This window comes from Opisthocomus hoazin, chromosome 9, assembly GCF_030867145.1.
Source record: "Opisthocomus hoazin isolate bOpiHoa1 chromosome 9, bOpiHoa1.hap1, whole genome shotgun sequence".
NCBI lineage: Eukaryota > Metazoa > Chordata > Aves > Opisthocomiformes > Opisthocomidae > Opisthocomus > Opisthocomus hoazin.
Genome location: NC_134422.1, coordinates 41,800,286 through 41,819,590, shown reverse-complemented (window position 1 = coordinate 41,819,590; position 19,305 = coordinate 41,800,286). Strand labels below are relative to the sequence as shown.

General features: G+C 49.4%; 1 protein-coding gene across 2 annotated transcripts in view; it reads left to right on the top strand.

The window, feature by feature from the left end:
* The window catches only part of TMEFF2 (transmembrane protein with EGF like and two follistatin like domains 2), a 140,196-nt gene that overhangs the window by 72,018 nt on the left and 48,873 nt on the right, over positions 1-19,305 (top strand). For both annotated transcript variants that reach the window (XM_075430257.1, XM_075430256.1), the window contains exon 5: positions 8,830-8,926. In XM_075430257.1, the coding sequence (XP_075286372.1) occupies positions 8,830-8,926 (97 nt within the window). The remainder of the gene's footprint in view (positions 1-8,829; positions 8,927-19,305) is intronic.

The following is a 19,305-nucleotide window of genomic DNA, read 5'->3' as shown; positions in this document are numbered from 1 at the left end:
TCCAGTGGTGTCCAGCGACAGGACAAGGGGCAATGGGCACAAACTGAAGCAGAGGAAGTTCCAGCTGAACATGAGGAAGAACTTCTTCCCTCTGAGGGTGACGGAGCCCTGGCCCAGGCTGCCCAGGGAGGCTGTGGAGTCTCCTTCTCTGGAGATATTCAAGCCCCGCCTGGACAAGGTCCTGTGCAGCCTGCTCTGGGTGACCCTGCTTCGGCAGGGGGGTTGGACTGGGTGATCCACAGAGGTCCCTTCCAACCCCGACCATGCTGTGATTTTGTGAGACCCCCTTGCAGAGCCTGAGCTTGGCACGCGTCTTCTCCGCTTCTGAGCTCCGGGGCTGCGCCCGCTCTCAGCTCCGCGTGTGTAACCTGCCTTGGCACCACCGGAATGGACAGAAAGGAGCGTGTAACAGGGGAGAAAAGGGACGCAGGAGAAGAAAACTGAGCTCCTCTTGTTGAATTCGGTGAAAGGTAGACCCGAGTCATTCTTACGATAGAGCCATTTTACACCACCCTGATTATGTAAATGGGACATAAAGTAAATTGGACTTCGGTCCCTCTGACTCTCCCTTCCGTCACCAGAGTGATTTACAGAAGCCTTAGCGTAAATTAGAACCAGGACCAGTGGCTGCGGTCCGCGTGTTAGGATTTAAAGCCAGCCATTTCCCGAGATAATTGTGGTGCAGGCAAGACTAGGAGCAGCTTCCTAAAATTGGTTAATACCCAGATTTGGGTTTCTTCAGTGGCTTAAATGGAGTGGCATATTATCTCCTCTATAGTCTGCCGAAAAGATAGATCTGATGTCTGCGAGCAAAGACATGAAATTGCTATAGGCTTCCACTCTTATAGCCTGCCACCTATTTGATTTATGTGATAAGTGATCTCAGATGACCCTCCAAGGCACTGAACCATTAGAGAGTTATGTTGCACAGCGATAAGAAATCTTCAGAGATACCTAAATCTTCTTTTACCACTGGGAGTTTCATCTGTTCTGGAATAAAGAACATTTTTATGTATGATGTTGCTATCTCGCTAGCCATACTAATATTCAAAAGGATACACAGACTTAAATCAATAGCAAAGTGACAAAGACCTTAAAACTGGAGTAGTCACCAAGTGGATGCTAGACAGCTCTTTTAGGTTTTATCTTTGTTCCCTTCGTTCCCTTTCTTGAAAGATGAGTAGCTGTAAGGGTTCACTTTCAAGCCTTCTGTTAATCTTTCCACCAGGTAGGAAGCTGGCAAAAGCACCTTTTCGGTGCAGAAAGCCCTGGAAAGTCGCATCACCCGTTTGGGACCTCATTGCTGTAGGCTTTGTGAAACCAGGGGTTGGATCCTTCTTTTTTTTCTTGTTTCACTGAATTTGTCTCAACTTGGTGACCCAGATTCCTCTCTGGCTAGCGTGAATATGGACATATGGACACAGAATCACAGGCTGGAAAAGACCTCTAAGATCATCGAGTCCAACCAACACCACCATTCCCACTAAACCATGTCCCGAAGTGCCACATCTCCACGTTTTTTAAACCCCTTCGGGGATGAGGACTCCACCATCTCCCTGGGCAGCCTGGTCCTATGCCTGACCACTCTTTCTGTGAAGAAATTTTTCCTCATATCTAATCTAAACCTCCCCTGACGCAACTTGAGGCCATTGCCTCTCGTCCTATCGCTAGAATAAAAGCTCACAGCACCTCAGGTGGGATGTGAATTCTGGCGAGAGGTCGGGGAAGGCACAGATGGGCAGTTTCGGTGGGTTATGCCCAGCTGTAGCATCTTCCACTGCAAAGGAAGGCACTGCTGACTCCGGTTCCCCCAGCTGAACCTGTACTGAGCGCGGTATCTGCTCGATGGGGCCTGCTGCCAGGGCAGCATTACAGCGTGCGTATAGCTCCTCGGTCCCAGCCGCCAGATTTTCTTTGCATCGTGCATTCCGTGCATCAAGCATGAGGTGTCCAGCCACCAGCTCCTGTTCCAGGCAGCATGGGATGCAGCTTCTGCCCAGCTTTATGGGAGGAAGAGAAAGATCCAGAACACTCCCTGCTGACACAGAGATGATCATAGGTATGTCAATAACAGGGCTTGGGGGCATTTTCTGCCATTCTAGTTAGGGCAAGGTCCATCTTCCCAGATTTAGGTGTCCTGAAAGCGAGATGTCTGATCTGGGTTGGTCATGTCAGGCTTTCCTTATGATCAATACAGAAGAACAGGCACCTCCAGAGGTTGTTTCATTGCCGCCAAAGATAGATGTGTAAGAAAAGCCAGATTAATTGCCCTCAGGAGGTGTTTATATATCCAAAACAATACAGGAACCCTAGGATGACCAGCTTAGACATCTAACTTTAAAGCAGCCTTCTCTGGGTGACCCTGCTTTGGCAGGGGGTTGGACTGGGTGACCCACAGAGGTCCCTTCCAACCCCGACCATTCTGTGATTCTGTGTGCAATGATCTGTGTGGCCAGGCAAGTCAGCCCGAGGGAAGAATCAGACATCAGCTTCTCCTGTTGCTCCTTAATCCTGAAAAACCTCCTGGTCCTGGCAATCAGGACTACAGTAATCTCCTTCCAGGCTCTTTAATAATGGCCTTGACTGGTGACCCGTCGCATTGCATCCATCCAGCGGCGGGCATGTCCACGCGGTTGTTTTGTTCGCGCTGTAGGGCATGGTGAAACACATGAGAGCAGGGACCGATGCCACAAAAGCGCTGGCAGCGTCGCAGGCGCGTTTTTACAACAAGCTGCATCTATTCCTTGAAAATTCTCCTGCAAGGAAGTGATTTCTTTTTAAAATTAAATTAATGCAAGACAGAGATGAATAGTCCCCATGTGCTGTTTGGCTTTTTATTCAAAGCTGTTTATGAGGGGAAGCTCTTCGCAAAATGAAATGCGCCTCCTCTTCCTCAAGCTGGCAAACACTGTCAGTGCTGGTCATCGTACACCTTCATAAATCTGCAGTGCTGGCATCCCACACGCGCCAGGCAAACATCACATTTTGTAGGGGGACCGCACAAGGGTGCAGTAATCACAGCTGTTTCGTGTCGGCATTCAGAAAGCTTACAATGGGGTTTTATTCAATGAGCCGTTCCGTTTGAAATGCCATTAGAGGTATTTGCTGGGAGAAACTGGCCTCCACTAATCGTATTTAATTTTTTATCAAATGCACCGTGGGAGCAGCAGGGATATGCATGAGACAGAAACAAGCAAATGGTGTTTATGTAGAATAAATAAACTTTGTGTAAGAATTGAATCACTTCCCTCCTGGCCACAGTTGTACAAACACAGCCAAGTCCCTACAGAGGTTGTAGGGGGTCGTGTCCCGTCGTCAGACCCAGATGCTCATGGAGACCTCCAGTTGCACCCGCTGGAAGGAGAAAACTGTGGTCGGATGGATGCAGAGGAGCGATCCCGTTCCTGGGAAATCGGTCCCATCCCATCCACTTTTAGCCACAATAAATGAGGTTCTGAGGGTGTGAAGGCTATACATCTCACCAGGGGAGGCTTCCAAGCCCCCGGGCTGGATGGCAGCTGGAGAAGGCTTCTAAGGTTTCCAAGACGTTGAGCTGCGCAAAGTGAGAGGCGCGGGGCTTTGTAGGGGCCCGTGTCCCTGCTGAGCAGCAGCACCGCGTCTGCAGGGCTGCCAGAGCTGCTCCGTGCGGGGCCCTGCGGTAAACTAAAAGAGGGCAGATTTAGATAAGGTATTAGGAAGAAATTCTTCCCCATGAGGGTGGTGAGGCACTGGGATGGGTTGCCCAGAGAAGCTGTGGCTGTCCCCTCCCTGGCAGGGTTCAAGGCCAGGTTGGATGGAGCTCTGAGCAACCTGGGCTGATGGAAGATGTCCCTGCTCATGGCAGGGGGGTAGGAACCAGATGATCTATAAGGTCCCTTCCAACCCAAACCATTCTATGATTCGAAGTTAATTGCAGCTGGAGAATTGGGGGCGGTGGGGAACGGAGAGAAGCCAAAGGAGAATGGGAAGAAAGGCACGACAGGAAGCGAGACGGGAGGGCAAAAATAAAGGCGGAGCTAGAGAGAGCAGCAGTGCTCAGTAATAACGTGAAACAATTTTTGTCCTAGTTATTTACTGAACTCAGGGCACTTCTTGGGCGCTGCTTCCTTGCGCTGGTTAGACTGGATCCAGGGCAGAATCGGAGCCTGCAGCGCAAGGTGCGGGCGAGCTCAGCACAGCGCCTTGGCATGAGAGCGAGCTGTTCGGAAGCGCTGCTGTCCTGCCCAACATTAACTCAGTGTTGCACAGGGCTGAAGAGTCGTGAATCAGCCCTACAAAAATAGCTATTTTTAAAAAATTATCAACTTGATGGTTTCTGGTATTTATTATACTCGCAAGCTTTTTCTCTGCAGCCCTAAAGCTTAAACACACCTTTCCAAATAAATATGCATAGAAACTGAGATCCTTTTACATAGAGACAATCCACTGGCTGTGATTTTAAGAAAAAATACAACCTGCGAGTCACAGTAGAAGTATGAGAGCTGGAAAGCACTGCAAATTGAGTCTGACTGACATCAAAGCAGTGCCAAGCTGTATCTACATGGTCTTTAGCGAGAAGATAAGAGCACGTTTTATCAGCAATCTCAGCTGGCTGGATACATCTCGTTCCTCCCCGAAAAATACCCTGTTAGGTATTTGCATCACGATGAAGTCGTCCTGTTAACCTTTTCCAGACTGAGAACAGCAACGTGGACGTGCCCAAGATGGGATCCTGAAGCACTACAGGTGCTGGGAAGGATGGGTCTGGTTTCCTGGGCAGCCAGCTCAGACACGGCACAGACCTGGCACCCTGTTTAAACAACCTGCCCATCGGTTGCTGAGAGGTGATTTGAAGGAGAAACCGATTGAAGGCCCATTGGCGCGAAGGAGAATACGTCAGGTCTCCTTCAGAAGGTCTCGGTCTGGTCCTGAGCTGAGCAGAGACACTGTTTTCTCGTGCGAGGAGTAATTTCCCCAGCGTGTTTGTGTGTCTGAGAGAGAGCAAATTTGTATTTATTGAGATGGAGCCAGCCAGCAGGAGTAAAGCGAAGCAAGGCGTGTCAGGGTTTGGATTTATTACCGGTACGGTAGGCCATTTTCTTCTCATTTTGACCGTAATGCCGTCCTGAGCCTCTGCCAGGCTTGGAGAGCAGAGTCATTCGTGAGTCGACCCCCTGCTTTGCACCCTTCATCTTTCTCACTTTGCAGGTTTTGACTGAGCTAATGCTTTCAGGAAAAAAGGCTTATTGATGCGAGTGAAGTTGCCGGCAGCAGCTGGGCTTTTATTGGCCAAGTTTGGGAGGTGGGTTTAGCCATTTGGTAGAGGTGCAAGTAGTGTTTGTTCTGGCACGTTTAGTAAATTCTGTTGGCTTCTCTGCCCTGGTTTCTCCGAGCTTTCTCACTTCGTCCACTCGTCTTGTCACCTGCCCACAGCACTCCTGTTAGGTCTGAAGCATGTAGTGAAATCACCTCAGCTGCTCTGAAGATCATTATTCTCCTCCTCCTTCTCCTTCACATTTTAATTTGCACATTGTCTTTCATTCCAAAATACAAAAATGGCCATGAACCTTCATCTCCAAGTGATTTTTGTTATTGCCTAGATTCTATAGCTAAAAACAAGCAGATGTCCTCTTAGGATGAGCTACAGCAAGCTATGTTTCAAGTTCTTCTTTCAACAAGAGCAAAGATGTCCCACCATGAGGAGTCAAGCCCAAATCAGGGGTTGCAATGAGCACGCATCCAACCACATCAGTCAGAGGAAGACATCATAATACGAAAAACAATCACAGCAATTCATTGTAGTCGTAGTTCTGTATAGCCAAGTGTGTGGTGATGATGGTCTATCCTGTTTCTTTGTTGTGCTCTCCAGCATAGTTAAAACATATTGAGTAACGATTATTAGAATTGTGTCAGCAATCCTACAAAGCCACATGAAAACCGAACTGCAGCTCTCTTGAGTTTGCCCCATTGCGTTCTGAGGCGTGTTAGCAAAGAGAGATTGAGAGATTTGTGCTTAGCTGGTGTTGCTACCTAAGTGTGTCCCTCCATGGCTCACCAGCTACTCTTTCCACTGCCATTTACTCCTCGCGGTATGGTCTGACAGGCAAGTTGTGGCATGTCCCTTGTGTCACTTAGGAAAGAGCTGACGCTTTGTGTATCAGATCAAGACTGCGAGCTGCTGTGCCTATTCCCAACCATCCCATTGGAGCTGCTTTTCTTGATATTGCAAAGAGTTTCTTTCCAGCCTGCCTTTGAGACTTGTGGAACACCTTGGGAACAGACTGAGGAACGGCTACCCAGAAGCTCGAGCACAGAGATACTGATGCCCGTTTGTTAAAACAGCTAAACTAACAGTCATCAAGTCCTAGTAGAGTAGGAGTCTGGGAAGCCGTGTGGGTAAAGTCATAGCATGATTTGTTGGGGCTGTAGCACCTACAGAAGACTCTTGACTCAAAGAGATTAAAATGTAAAGAGAAAGCAGAGGAGTCTGTGGTGGGGGGACAGTTTGGGGCTTTTAGTTTTCTCCTGATGCTATAGGAGATAAGTGCAGAGTCAGACCGATCTACTGATGACACTTTCAGTCTAATTTTTCAGCTATGGAAACAAAGTAAAGCATCTCAAAAATGGGTTCTTTTCTTGTGGGTCTCGCAAGCAACACACATATTCCTGGGATCACAACTACCTGATCTGAGCGCAGTGAGAACGCCAGAAAAAGACCGAATGATGAAAAGAGGAGCTGTTGTGGTTACCGCAGTCCATTGACTCTGTAAATTGTGTGTAGTGCCTTCCCAGCTAAGGAATTTATATTGCTTAGGAGATTGAGGTAGTCTCTGAGGTGACTTTCAGATAATATTAGTGACCTTCTAACCCATGTTAGCACATTTCCTTGAACTCTGGAAGCTGTTAATCTTGCTAATACAAATAGGAACTTGCAGCTTAACGTTTCTCCGTTGTGTGAGTAAGAAGCGGTGGGCTTTGGCGATTAGCCTCCCTGGAGCCCTGCTATGTTCCTACAGGGTCTTGGTGTTAAACCTCGGCAGTTGCTAATATGAGAACTACATAGCGTGTGTGAGAAAAAGAGAATCGCACTCCTTTTATTTTCAGAAGAGGAATCCAGAAAGTAGATTATTTTTGCTAACTATTTTTTTAGTGCCAGTCTCTGGTAGCGCCCCGGTTAACGCTGTCAGGCAGTGGATGTAGAACATCAGGCAGGTGATTTGTCCTGTCGTCGGTGTCCTTGGAGCTCCCGGCGCACCACGCCCTGTCCACCAGCTTTGGCAGGTTGGGGACAACCATGCGGCAAGCCTGGGCCGCGGCGCGGACTCCGAATGGGGAGAGGCATGGAAGGACGGCACTGTTTACGTGGACAACGGCATCAGTCAAAGCCGGTTGATACTTTGGGTTGGTTGAATGATTCTGTAACTGGCAGAAGGATGTCACCAAGCACAGTGTCCTGCTAGAAAGCAGCACCTTTTGAAAGATATCAAAAGGTGCTTATATACTTTAATACAGGAGTTGATAAAGTTTCTTTTGGATCTTGTAACAAACCCTCTCCTTGGTGCCTGCCTGTAGAGGTCTCTTTCTTTCAGTACTCAGCCATCAATATTTTTTTGCAGTCTCCTTAAACACGTATTTTTATTTTACCCTTAGTGCCCTCATGGTTTTGACTTGGGGGCCAGGTACAAACCTTACACGATTGCAGACATGGGCGTTGACTTCCCTGGGTTTCAAATTTAACCTATGCTGGAGATCATCCCCTCCTCTGGACAGTGCTAAATCGTTCCTGCCAGAGATAACTAGTCCTTGGGGCTCATAGCTGTGCTTCTGAAGAGAAAAATGTTGTGCCTGTGGAGTGGTCTAGATTGCACCACGTTGGAAGGTAATTTCAAAACATTTTCGAGGAAAGCATCCCCTTGGGTCCATCTCGAGGCCTTCACCGGTAAAGGATGCGGGATGCTCTCGATACGCCTCCAGTATTTTCCCGGGGAACAAAGCTCGGTGGTGACCCAGCCTCCTTGGGCTGCAGCTTGCAGGGCTCGTTGTTTGAGCGGGAAAGGAGGAGGCAGAGCCTTTCTCCAGTTTCCCTGTTCACTCCGTAATGGGGGGAATTTATCGCAGACCGACGTGGAGATCTCCGTGTTGGCCCCGTTCAGAAGCGCGGTCTGTTGGCCGGGTGTTGGCCTGGGGAGCAGCGCGCGGAGCTGGTGCGGTGGAGAGAGTTGTCTAGAGAGTTTCTCCTTCCCCTCTACACTGCCCTAGTGAGGCCCCATCTGGAGTACTCTGTCCAGCTCTGGGCTCCCCAGTTCAAGAAAGATGAGGAGCTACTGGAGAGAGTCCAGCGGAGGGCTATGAGGATGGTGAGGGGACTGGAGCATCTCTCCTACGAGGAGAGGCTGAGGGAGCTGGGCTTGTTCAGCCTGGAGAAGAGAAGACTGAGAGGGGACCTTAGAAATGCCTCTAAATATCTGCAGGGTGGGTGTCAGGAGGATGGGGCCAGACTCTTTCCAGTGGTGCCCAGCGACAGGACAAGGGGCAATGGGCACAAACTGAAGCAGAGGAAGTTCCAGCTCAACATGAGGAAGAACTTCTTCCCTCTGTGGGTGACAGAGCCCTGGCCCAGGCTGCCCAGGGAGGCTGTGGAGTCTCCTTCTCTGGAGATATTCCAGACCCACCTGGACGCGGTCCTGTGCAGCCTGCTGTAGGTGACCCTGCTTCGGCAGGAGAGTTGGACTGGGTGACCCACAGAGGTCCCTTCCAACCCCGACCATTCTGTGATTCTGTGAGAGAGAGAAGTGCTCTGCTATGCCGCTGTCTTTACTAACGTGTGTTCTTCTGCTTTCCATCCAACAGTCAGTGAAGGCTCAGGTGAAACCAATCAAAAAGAGACGTCGACCTGTGACATTTGCCAGTTCGGGGCAGAGTGTGACGAAGATGCAGAGGACGTTTGGTACAGTAATTTGGTCTACTCTTCTATTTTAATGAATGTTGTATTATTGAAAGGTACTGTGGTGTAGAAGGCATTACAAATGTTAGATACTCAATTTTCTGCACGCGGAGATTTATCGCACAGTGGCTGAGGTGGTTATTACTCTGAAAAAAATGTATAAAACAGCCTGGTTTATAATTTTGGAACAAGCACAATCGAGACAAAGGCTAGAAACACAGTTATCCATTTTGTTGCTGTTATAACTTATGTTACTCCATCTGGGGTTTTGCAGCTTTATCCTTCGGTAAAAATAGAATTGGGAACAATAATTGACCTAAAGCTTTTCCGGTTAAAAAGTACCATTAGTATTATCATCATGTTAATTCATGTGTGGCATTAGAAACACTAAGAAATCTGTCTCGCTTTTTGCTGGTTGCTGGAGTTGAAGACCTAACCCTCAAATGTTTCAAATAATTAGAGTGTATATTTAGACATTTTCTCAATGGAAATTTTTTTATTTTTTAAAAGCGATTTGAAAAGTACGTGGGGTTTTTTTGTTACTTTAAGCCTTAACCATATAAGCTGAAGGAAAATAATTCTATGTCATCAGAGAATATTCCTTTTTTTCATTTTACCTAAAAACTATGCAAACGCCTGTTAAGGCAACTTTAAACTAATCATTTCATTGCGATCTTGGAACAGCCAAGAGATCACAAAAGCTGCTGTTCACAGAGCTGTCCTTCTAACACTGCCTTGATGCTAAGCCTCAGATTCCTATCAAAGTAATTAACACAAATTTAGAAGGAGAACAAAATAATCCTGCGAATGTTAGTGCTGTTGTCTGGATGATGCTTCCGAAGCTGTGGGCTGGTGGGAGCTGAAGGATGGGTACAGGGACTGGGCAGTGAGGTGACGATAAAGCTGTGCTGCCCGAACTCTAACATGGACGGTAGGAACGGAGCGGAGTCAGTGGGTGGTGACTGTGATAACTGGACCCAGGCAAGGCATCCATGCCCTGTGGGCCAGGCATGGAATTGGGAGCATGTCCTCTCTTCAAGGAAGAAGCTTAGCAACATGGTCATGGTCATCCATTTGTGCTCGTTTTGGTTTGGTCGTGCCAGGCTTTGAATAACCTCCGGTTCTAGTCTTTAAAAAGCACCAAACAAACAAACCGCAGGGGCCTTGCTCTTGCTCCAGTCAGCAAAAGAAATTGTGGCCTTGGAGAACAGGAGCAAGATGCATCGTGGTTGTAGGTTTGCAGTAGCGTCACAAGATTTGCATGGAAGAAATTGCCCAGTTTTGATTTTGCTGAAGAAAATTAGGCCAGGTGTCAGGATTTTCATTGTCCCTTTGACCGGTTGTCCTTGAGAGTTTTGATGGTGCAGCGCAGAAACACAACCATGGTAAAATTAATATATCAAAGTTCACAGTCGAGTGCTCATGTTTTCATAATTAAGTGCACTTCGAAATTGGAAGGCAGGAGAAGAGAGGGGCGAGGAATAAAATTAGCTACAAGATAACGTTATTAATCATAAGCACTGAGGAGTAGTGTTTATTTTTTTCCGGAAATAGCTTGGTAAAACAGCCTGGTCCAACTCACCCCGGCACCGTTCCCGCTGCAGCCTTTGCGCTGTCTGATTCCTCCCCTTGGGAACAACCCGGCTGACAGGGAGCGGCGTTACGGCCGCCGGGGCTGGCGTTCTCAGTCGTTATTGACGGGCGGTCTTTCTGCAGGGGCAGGGAAGCGGCGAAGGGCGTTCGCTGGGAAGATGCCGCCAGCCAAACTGGTGGAAGGCAGGAAAAGCAGATTTCCAACCAGAAGCACCAAGACCGTGTAAAGCCAGTTAAAGGTCTGCTTTGAAGTAAACGACCTCATGTGCCATAACAGAGCCCGGTTTTCCCGTCCCTGCCCCCTGATTAGTCGTGGATAAACGCCTTTCTGAAAAATGAGCCTGCTGGCTGTTAGCTCTTTGTTATTCTTATTTCTAGAATAAAAGCGGACGGTGTATGGGGGGGGGACCTAGATCCCTCTTTCAAATGTTCGTTAATTGAATTTCCGTGTTTGGCACCGGGATAGACACATTCCCTCACTCCCCCTGCCGAGGTTCAGTGTGCGGAAAACGTCCTTAGGTTAGGTGGGAAAAGGAATTTCGGCTGATTATTTGACGGCTGGGTTTGTGCCGGTCAAATCTCGGCTGTGAGCAGGGCTCCTTTAGCTGTCTCACCCGCTGGATGAGGTCCGTAAAACCCCAAGCGGGGTCAGCGGGTCCCGGCAGCCCCGGGACCTGCTGTTACGGGGTGACAAGCCCTGCACCGGCAGCGTCGCGTCCCCCATCCATCAGAATCGGCGTGCGGGCGCCGGGTCGGTGCCTGATCCACTCCAGGTAGGAGGGACGCGAGCTGGTAGCAGAGCCGGAGCGCGGAGGGCGGGAGAGGCGAGGCTGGCTCCTCGCCTGATGTTCCTAGGGTGCCGGAGCGGAGCGGAGAGGAGAGCACAGGTGTGACAGCAGCTGTGGTTGGGCTGCTGGCGATTTAAAGCGACAATTAACATTATTCTGCACTGCCACAGTCTGTTATTTTGCAGTCCCTTGTCTCTGGTTTAACTGGTTGGTTTTTTTGGGGGTATTCGTTGCCAGTTGTCACTCAGCTGAACTGCGCTCTTGCACTGTGTCACCGTTATTTTCAAGTCTTCTGATTTGCCTAAAACCAGCCTGTTAATGGCTAGCCTCCTGGGATTCCAATCAAGTGCTTGTCACGTAAAAGACTACTCGAAGGGGTAAGATACGCGTGCAAACATTTTCTGGAAAGTATGAAGAGAAGGCAGGAGAGAACCCACTGTAATAACAGGTTTTCTGTGGCATGTCAAAGCGCGCATGTATTATTATCCTGTTCTGCAGTCTAAGATCACGCGAGTGAATGTAATTTGGCATTCCATTAGTGAGTCTCTTTTCTCTAGGTTAAAAACAAAGACTGTTCAGTGGAAGGTCTTTAACATCTTGCTGCTTTAATATGGGAAAGCTTCTTGTCACTAAGAGCATGGTGTATTACTGGCATTATTCCCACCTCTAATGCATTTTTTGCACCAGCGGGCTTCATGAATATTTAAAGCAGGGCAGTGGCCATGCTCTTTAGCACCGGATTGCAATCTGTTGGTAAATCAGACGTTTGGTGTTGCTTACTTGGGGTTTTAGGTCTGAGCTGGCTAAGGAATAATTGATTTTGTAAGCCAGGGCTACTCGACATAACCCCCTGAGAGCTATACTGGAAAGGAAATGAAGAACGAAGCACAGCATTCTGAGCTGTGGTGCATTTCGAAGATCTTCCAAAGAGCATCTATGAAATGCTTGCTCACTGTATATAAATAGTCCTCACCAAATGGAGTGCCTGCTCATCTGCTGAAGTGGCTCAGTGCGTAACCACGTCAGAAACCTGGATTCCAGTACGAATCTCCTCCTGATGGGCCGCTGAGGAAAGAAGAGCACTGTCTACGCTGGACGGGCCATGGGTTGGCTAGGTGCTGGGCAGCGATTTCAGAGCTCCACGACGTGTCCGAGGAAGTGGAAGGAGCTAAAGAAGAGGAAAACCCCTTCTGTTGAATGTCCTGTTGGAAAACGCTGAGAAGAGAGGACGGGAGTGTTTTCTTAAAGCAAGATTAAAGCCTGCAAACCCCTGACTCGCAGAGTTAATCAAAATCAAAATGATGAATTGGGGTTAAATATGCATGCTTTTCCTTGGAATTTCAATACCGGCAGGTCAGCCAGCAGCCGTCTCCAAGTGCGGCGGCGCCCAGAAGACGACGCAGTTCACTAGCTGTGGGGGAGGCACGCAGAGACGCACGGCGTGCTCGGGAGAGCGCTTTCTCCGCAGAAGGCTCCTCTGCCTTCCCTCCCATCCCTCCGGGAGCACGCAGGTGGAGGAGAGAGGCAGCAGAATCCCTGCTGTGGGGTCCCTGGCCTTGAAACGGGCCGCTCGGGGGGTTGCACCAGGAATAAAATGGGGCATAAATACCCCGGCTGCTTTCTGCACCTTGGTCCTGCACGCCCCGAGGACTCCTCTTTGGCTGAGCGCAGAGGTTTGTGGTAGGCAGCTTCCCTCCCTCCTCTCGAGCTCCAGCCACACTGGAGGGGCTTATTCCATTTCTGACAAGTGGATGAGGATGCCACCGGGCAGGTTCGGCTCAGGAGAAGATGCTGAAGCTGCTCTGCAGGGATGCGGTGTCCCTGCCGACCCGCAGCTGGGAGCGTGGAGGAAGGCACCCAGGCCTGAGCGGAGGGGCTCGGCGCCTTCAGGATCAGTGGGTGATGGGAAGGAGCGGAGGTCACAGGGTCCCGGCGCAGCTGCGTGGGATCCCCCAGCGAGGTGCCGACGTTGCAGCTTCTTGGCTGGGACAACAAGCTCCGCTGACCCACAGCAGACACACACACGAAGCACATAAAGCTGATGAGCTGTTTTCAGTCCTTTGTTTCATATTTCAGTGCTAATCATTGAGATATACATATATATGTAAATATATGTATGTATAGTTTGGGTAACTGCTCCTAGGAGGCAAGTGAAGGGTCCGCGGCACGTGAGGATGGCGAAACTGCATTCTCATGCAAATCAGCAACGCTGTACAGGGGAGATATTTGTGCAAATCATGCAGCTGCCATCTGCAGCGACCCCCGCAATCAATATTGTTCTAGCAATCAATATTTATCTTTATTATAGTATAGAAAGAAAACATATAAAAGAAACTAATGATTTGGCCAGCTTCTCAATCGACGCCGCAATTAGGCCAGTCAGCTTCGGGTCCCTTCCCCCTTCCATCAGTTGCTCTCAGCCAGGGCATCTGCAAACAAGACGCTGTGCTACTACAAAGTACTAAAAGGTGGTTTGAAAGCTCACATACATTACACGGGTATTGGCTGCTTCATGTTCAGCAGTGTGTATAATAACTGTGTGTGACCTACTTGTTCCAGACGCAGAAACAGCGAGCTGCTTTAACATCTGCGACGTCCCGTGCGTTATACAGTAGACATAGTGCCGTGTGCTGCTGCTTTCCTGTCTCTTTTAGGGGAAAAGTAGATCTTCGTTCACTTGTACGTGTAGCACTTAAACATACTCACTGGACGTGTGGTTCAAATAGAATCATAGAATGGTTTGGGTTGGAAGGGACCTTAAAGCTCATCTGGTTCCAAGCCCCCTGCCATGAGCAGGGACATCTTCCACCAGCCCAGGGTGCTCAGAGCTCCATCCAACCTGGCCTTGAACCCTGCCAGGGAGGGGGCAGCCACCGCTTCTCTGGGCAACCTGGGCCAGTGTTTCACCACCCTCACGGGGAAGAATTTCTTCCTAATATCTCATCTAAATCTGCCCTCTTTTAGTTTACAGCCGTTCCCCCTTGTCCTATCACTACACCCCCTTGTGAAAAGCCCCTCTCCATCCTTCCTGCAGTCCCCTTCAGGCACTGGCAGCTGCTCTGAGGTCCCCACGCAGCCTTCTCTTCTCCAGGCTGAACAGCCCCAACTCCCTCAGCCTGTCCTCATAGGAGAGGTGCTCCAGCCCTCGGATCATCTTCGTGGCCTCCTCTGGCCCCGCTCCAACACATCCATGTCCTTCCTATGTTGGGGGCTCCAGAGCTGGATGCAGGACTCCAGGTGGGGTCTCACAGGAGTGGAGTAAAGGGGCAGAATCCCCTCCCTTGCCCTGCTGGCCACGCTGCTCTCGATGCAGCCCAGAAGTAGAATCAAATCACTGAAAAACCACGATCCTGCAAAGAGTTATATTTCTGCTCAACTTCGGATCATACCTAAGGCATGAAGTGATGCTGCTGCTGCATAAATCTTCACGTGGAGCTTAGCAGTCATGTCTAATAATGGTTGACAGCGGAGAGTGAAGGCACTGCAGCAGGATCACCAAGCAGCTTAGACCCTCTCTCACCCGTGTCACTCAGCCCCAGCCTGATAACAGAGGTACCTCCAGTGCCTGCCCAGAAATTAGCCCAGTTCTGGCTCTGTTAACTGGTAATGTTTCATTTGGTGTGTGTTCTACGGTTAGAAGATATTGAAATAAAAAGAAAGCACTGACTTCCAGTGGAACTGTTGAGACGCTGGGTTGAGATCACTGTGGAGATCCCGTGCAGTGAGCCAAGAGTCAGCAATACTGTAAAAAAGTAGCCTAAGCAACTGGAAATTGGTCAATGAAGGATTTGCAGTGACAAATGCAAAACACAAAAAACAAAAAAAGTTGCAAAACACCAGGTACGTTAGAAAAAGCAAGGTGACACCTACCTATCCATATGTTATATTTTAATTATCAAGCCTGCTCGGAGAAAGGGCCAGCTCGGTGGCTTTTGTAGGAGGTTGGGCAGCCAGATCTGCTGCCCAGGGCGTGAGAGCTGAGTAGAGAACCCAGCCAGGTTCCTTGGTTTGGGCTGTGGAAAGACATGCCGCGTGAACTGGCACGAAAGTGGGAAAGCTAGCAAAATACGAAACCACAGCTTGAGCTGGTGTCCACAGCACAAACAAGAGCAAAGTTGCAGCAGCTCCAGCTTAGGTGAAAGCTTCAGGCTGATTAGCAACTGGTGTATAGGCATCATCTCAGAGTCCGAAAACAAGGTCCCTAGGTGAGCACTGCGTGAACACCACCGTTCCTATCAGGACTCTCACTGGAAAACTACTGAGATATTGTAGGACTCTTTCCATGGGCAGTTTCAGCTTAAAACTAGCCCAGGTGAAAAAAGTGACTTGATGCCCAGCCATAGCCAGAGAAAGATCCCCGCTGACTTCTAAAAGACCTTACATCAAGCCAAAAATGCGTGGGGTTCCTCCTTGCTCCGCAGAAGGAGCAAGGGACGATATGGGAAGAAGGAGTTAGCGTTCTCTTCAGAAGATGTTTCTGTGAGAGCAGCTTATGGACCTGTCTTTGAGGAGTAGGAGGCAGGAACGAGCACGTTGGATTTCTAAGCTGAATGCGCTGCTAGAAAGGGCTTGGCTAAAAGGTTAATGCTTGGGAAGATGGCGGCTGGATTGGCCATCTGGTGGAATTGTTGCACTCTGTGTACATTTTATCTGGTTTGAGTTAAAACCAGGCATTTTTCCCGGTCAGGCAGGTTTCACGAAATCACCTTACCATCTTTGCATCCTTCCTCCTGTGCCAAGATCGCCTGTTTAATTTCGAAGTGAGGCTGATTCCCAGCTCCCTTAGGATGGTGGTTTGGAGAATTTGACCTTTCCATCCGTTGAGTCGACACAATCCTTCAGAGGCTTATGCTCATTTGACAAACTCCTGCCTTTCCAGATTCTCAGGATTTATTTTCTTAATAACATTCCTTAAAAAAAAAAAAAATGGTTTTAACGTAAGCCAGGATTGTCTGGAGTTACTTATACTTCATAGTGTTTTATTACCAATACACTTTGGAACACTCTGGTAAATAATTCAGCCTACACAAAGAAATTGGCTGTATTTTCTCTATACATCGAGGAAGTCTGTCATGCAGACTATATATCACGGCTCTAAATGTTCTCAGATAAATGCAAACTCGCGTTGTGTTCCATCTGTACTGCTCACCCAAGCAGGTCTTTTAGGGACCCTATGCGATACACGCATCTCTTATCCAAAAACTAGAATCCCTAACGTTTGGTTTTGTAATAAAAAAAGACATTTTTTATCTTTTGCAATTACAGCAAAACTTGCTGTGTGTCCGGGGGAGAATACCCTGCACAGTTGTAAAGCTTATAGATTTTTTTTTTTTTTTTTTACATGAGCTCCTCTTTTCAGATGCTGAGCCAAACTTGGTTTTCAGTTTCAGAAGGTGAACTTCCAGCTTGCAGAAGTCAGTCCAAGTTATTCCACAGACTTCATCAAAACAAAAGTCCTCTCCAAATATCGTGCCCGTGGAGTAACTTCTCAGTAGCCAGTGGACCCTTTTGGTGGCAGGAGGGAGAACAGGCTCTGTCAGAACAGAAGTGTGCAGTTGTTCACAGAGTGTAAAGGAAGAACTTGGCAATTGTGATGATAAAAGCAGAATTTGACTTACTGACTGCTCCAGAGGAAATATTGATCTGTGAAAAGCCAAAAACATCTTCTGAGATTTTTGGGGGGTGTCATGGTGCCATGCTCCTGTAGGAGCAAGACACAAATTCCTCTGCAGTTCGAGGGGAGGAAAGCTTGTAAGACGTGTAGAGCTGGCATTTGTCTTCACAGTTATTAGTCTGTCAGCATGAGAATTAGGGGAAAAAAAACCTCTGCAATCATTTTGAAAGTGTGGCTCAAAATAGCCGAGGTTTCCTATTAGGTTTCCGTGGCCAAGATGCCCGGCCCTACGTTCAGCGTGCGGTGTGTGGCCGGGGGGCACAGGAGGGTGGGCGGTCACGGCAGAGAAGGGAACTGGGAAAGGACTGGGAAACTGGACTGGGAAAGGACGAAGGACTGTGGAAGCGGGGTGAAAACCTAAAGCTGACTTGCAGCCAGTCCCTTTTGCTGTTTGGGGGGGGTTTGGGGGCCACTCCCTGAAGGCGGCAGGGGGGACCTCCTCGCCCGCCTTCCCTCTGCTGGGCTTGGGGGCTGCCGTGGCCCACCCAGCGTGGAGAGGAGAAGTTAAATGCCTCGTGCCGGGCAGCTCGGCTGGCATCGGGGTGGCGTGGCTGAGGATCGCGCTCCCACCGATCTGCGCGGGTTACAAGGGCGCGCGTGTGTGGGTGGGCGTCGTGTGTGACAGCAACAGCATCCCTCTCGACTGCCAGGAAATATCCTTGTACAGCATGGACATCTGACAGCGTGGCAGAGAGCAAACGTTTTATGTGCCCGTTTTGCAGGGACAGCAAATAAACCCAGGGTTTTGGTTTTCACTCCTCAGCCACCAGCTGTGGCTGTGGCTCTCGGTCCCAGGTAGGAAAACGGAGCAGCCTGCTGAGCGCACGCCTTTATTTGCCTTTGAAGGATTGCGGACGCTCTGCAGAGAGGGACCTGGGTGTCCTGGGGGACAACAAGTTGACCATGAGCCAGCAGTGTGCCCTGGCTGCCAAGAAGGCCAATGGGATCCTGGGGTGCATCAAGAGGAGTGTGGCCAGCAGGGCGAGGGAGGTTCTCCTCCCCCTCTACTCTGCCCTGGTGAGGCCCCATCTGGAGTGCTGTGTCCAGTTCTGGGCTCCCCACTTCAAGAAAGATGAGGAGCTACTGGAGAGAGTCCAGTGGAGGGCTACGAGGATGAGGAGGGGACTGGAGCATCTCTCCTACGAGGAGAGGCTGAGGGAGCTGGGCTTGTTCAGCCTGGAGAAGAGAAGGCTGAGAGGGGACCTTAGAAATGCCTCTAAATATCTGAAGGGTGGGTGTCAGGAGGACGGGACTCTTTACAGTGGTGCCCAGTGACAGGACAAGGGGCAATGGGCACAAACTGAAGCAGAGGAAGCTCCAGCTGAACATGAGGAAGAACTTCTTCCCTCTGAGGGTGACGGAGCCCTGGCCCAGGCTGCCCAGGGAGGTTGTGGAGTCTCCTTCTCTGGAGATATTCCAGACCCACCTGGACGCGGTGCTGTGCAGCCTGCTCTGGGTGACCCTGCTTGGGCAGGGGGTGTTGGACCGGGTGACCCACAGAGGTCCCTTCCAACCCCTACCGTCCTGTGATTCTGTGACTGGTTTAGGCAGTCTGTTTTGTACTCACGCTGTAATACAGGGTGTTGTAAAGCTCTGGATGCTTTGTGGGAGCTACAGGGAAGGATCCCTTCTGGCACCGCAAGGGCGAAGCCACCGCTTCGCTGTGTAACCCCAGGGCTGTGACAGCCCGGGCTCGCCGCGTTGTGAAAGTGCGCGTAAGGGATGATATGATAATGCACATCAAATATTAATGTGCGTTGACACATAATCATCGGCGTCCATCAGGGCATTACAGCATGAAAGAGCGCGTGCACAGACCTCGGAGAGCAAATGCAAAAGGTTTTGCGCCTTATTTTTGTTTTTTCTCTTCCCTGTTTTATTTTCCCCTTTTTGTTATTTAAAAATAAGCTTTCCTCCCTCCCCGGCCCCCCGTTTAGCCAAAGTCACACCCAAGCAGTGAACCGCGCGGTGCCGTCGTGCCGGCCTATTTAGTCGCCATAAAAAGCCGATTGGCCTAATGCGCCATCAAGAAGGGAGCGACATTTATTGCGCTGGGTTTACGATGCTGTGAACCCAGCAAGATTTGGAGCCTCGCGGTGCCTTCAGGGGGCAGGAGATCACCGGCAATGAATCGTATTTATACCTCTTCCAATTTCCTACCGGCGTTTTAGCGATAAATAGACTGTGTTGTTACGGAGTTTTATGTAAGCGTGTTTACGAAAGCAGGAATACAACTTTGTAGCTCAGGATTACGTGTGTCGGCTAGATAGATCAGCGGAGAGAACAACTATGCAAAGCGCTGGGAAAGGACTTTCCAATTTATTATT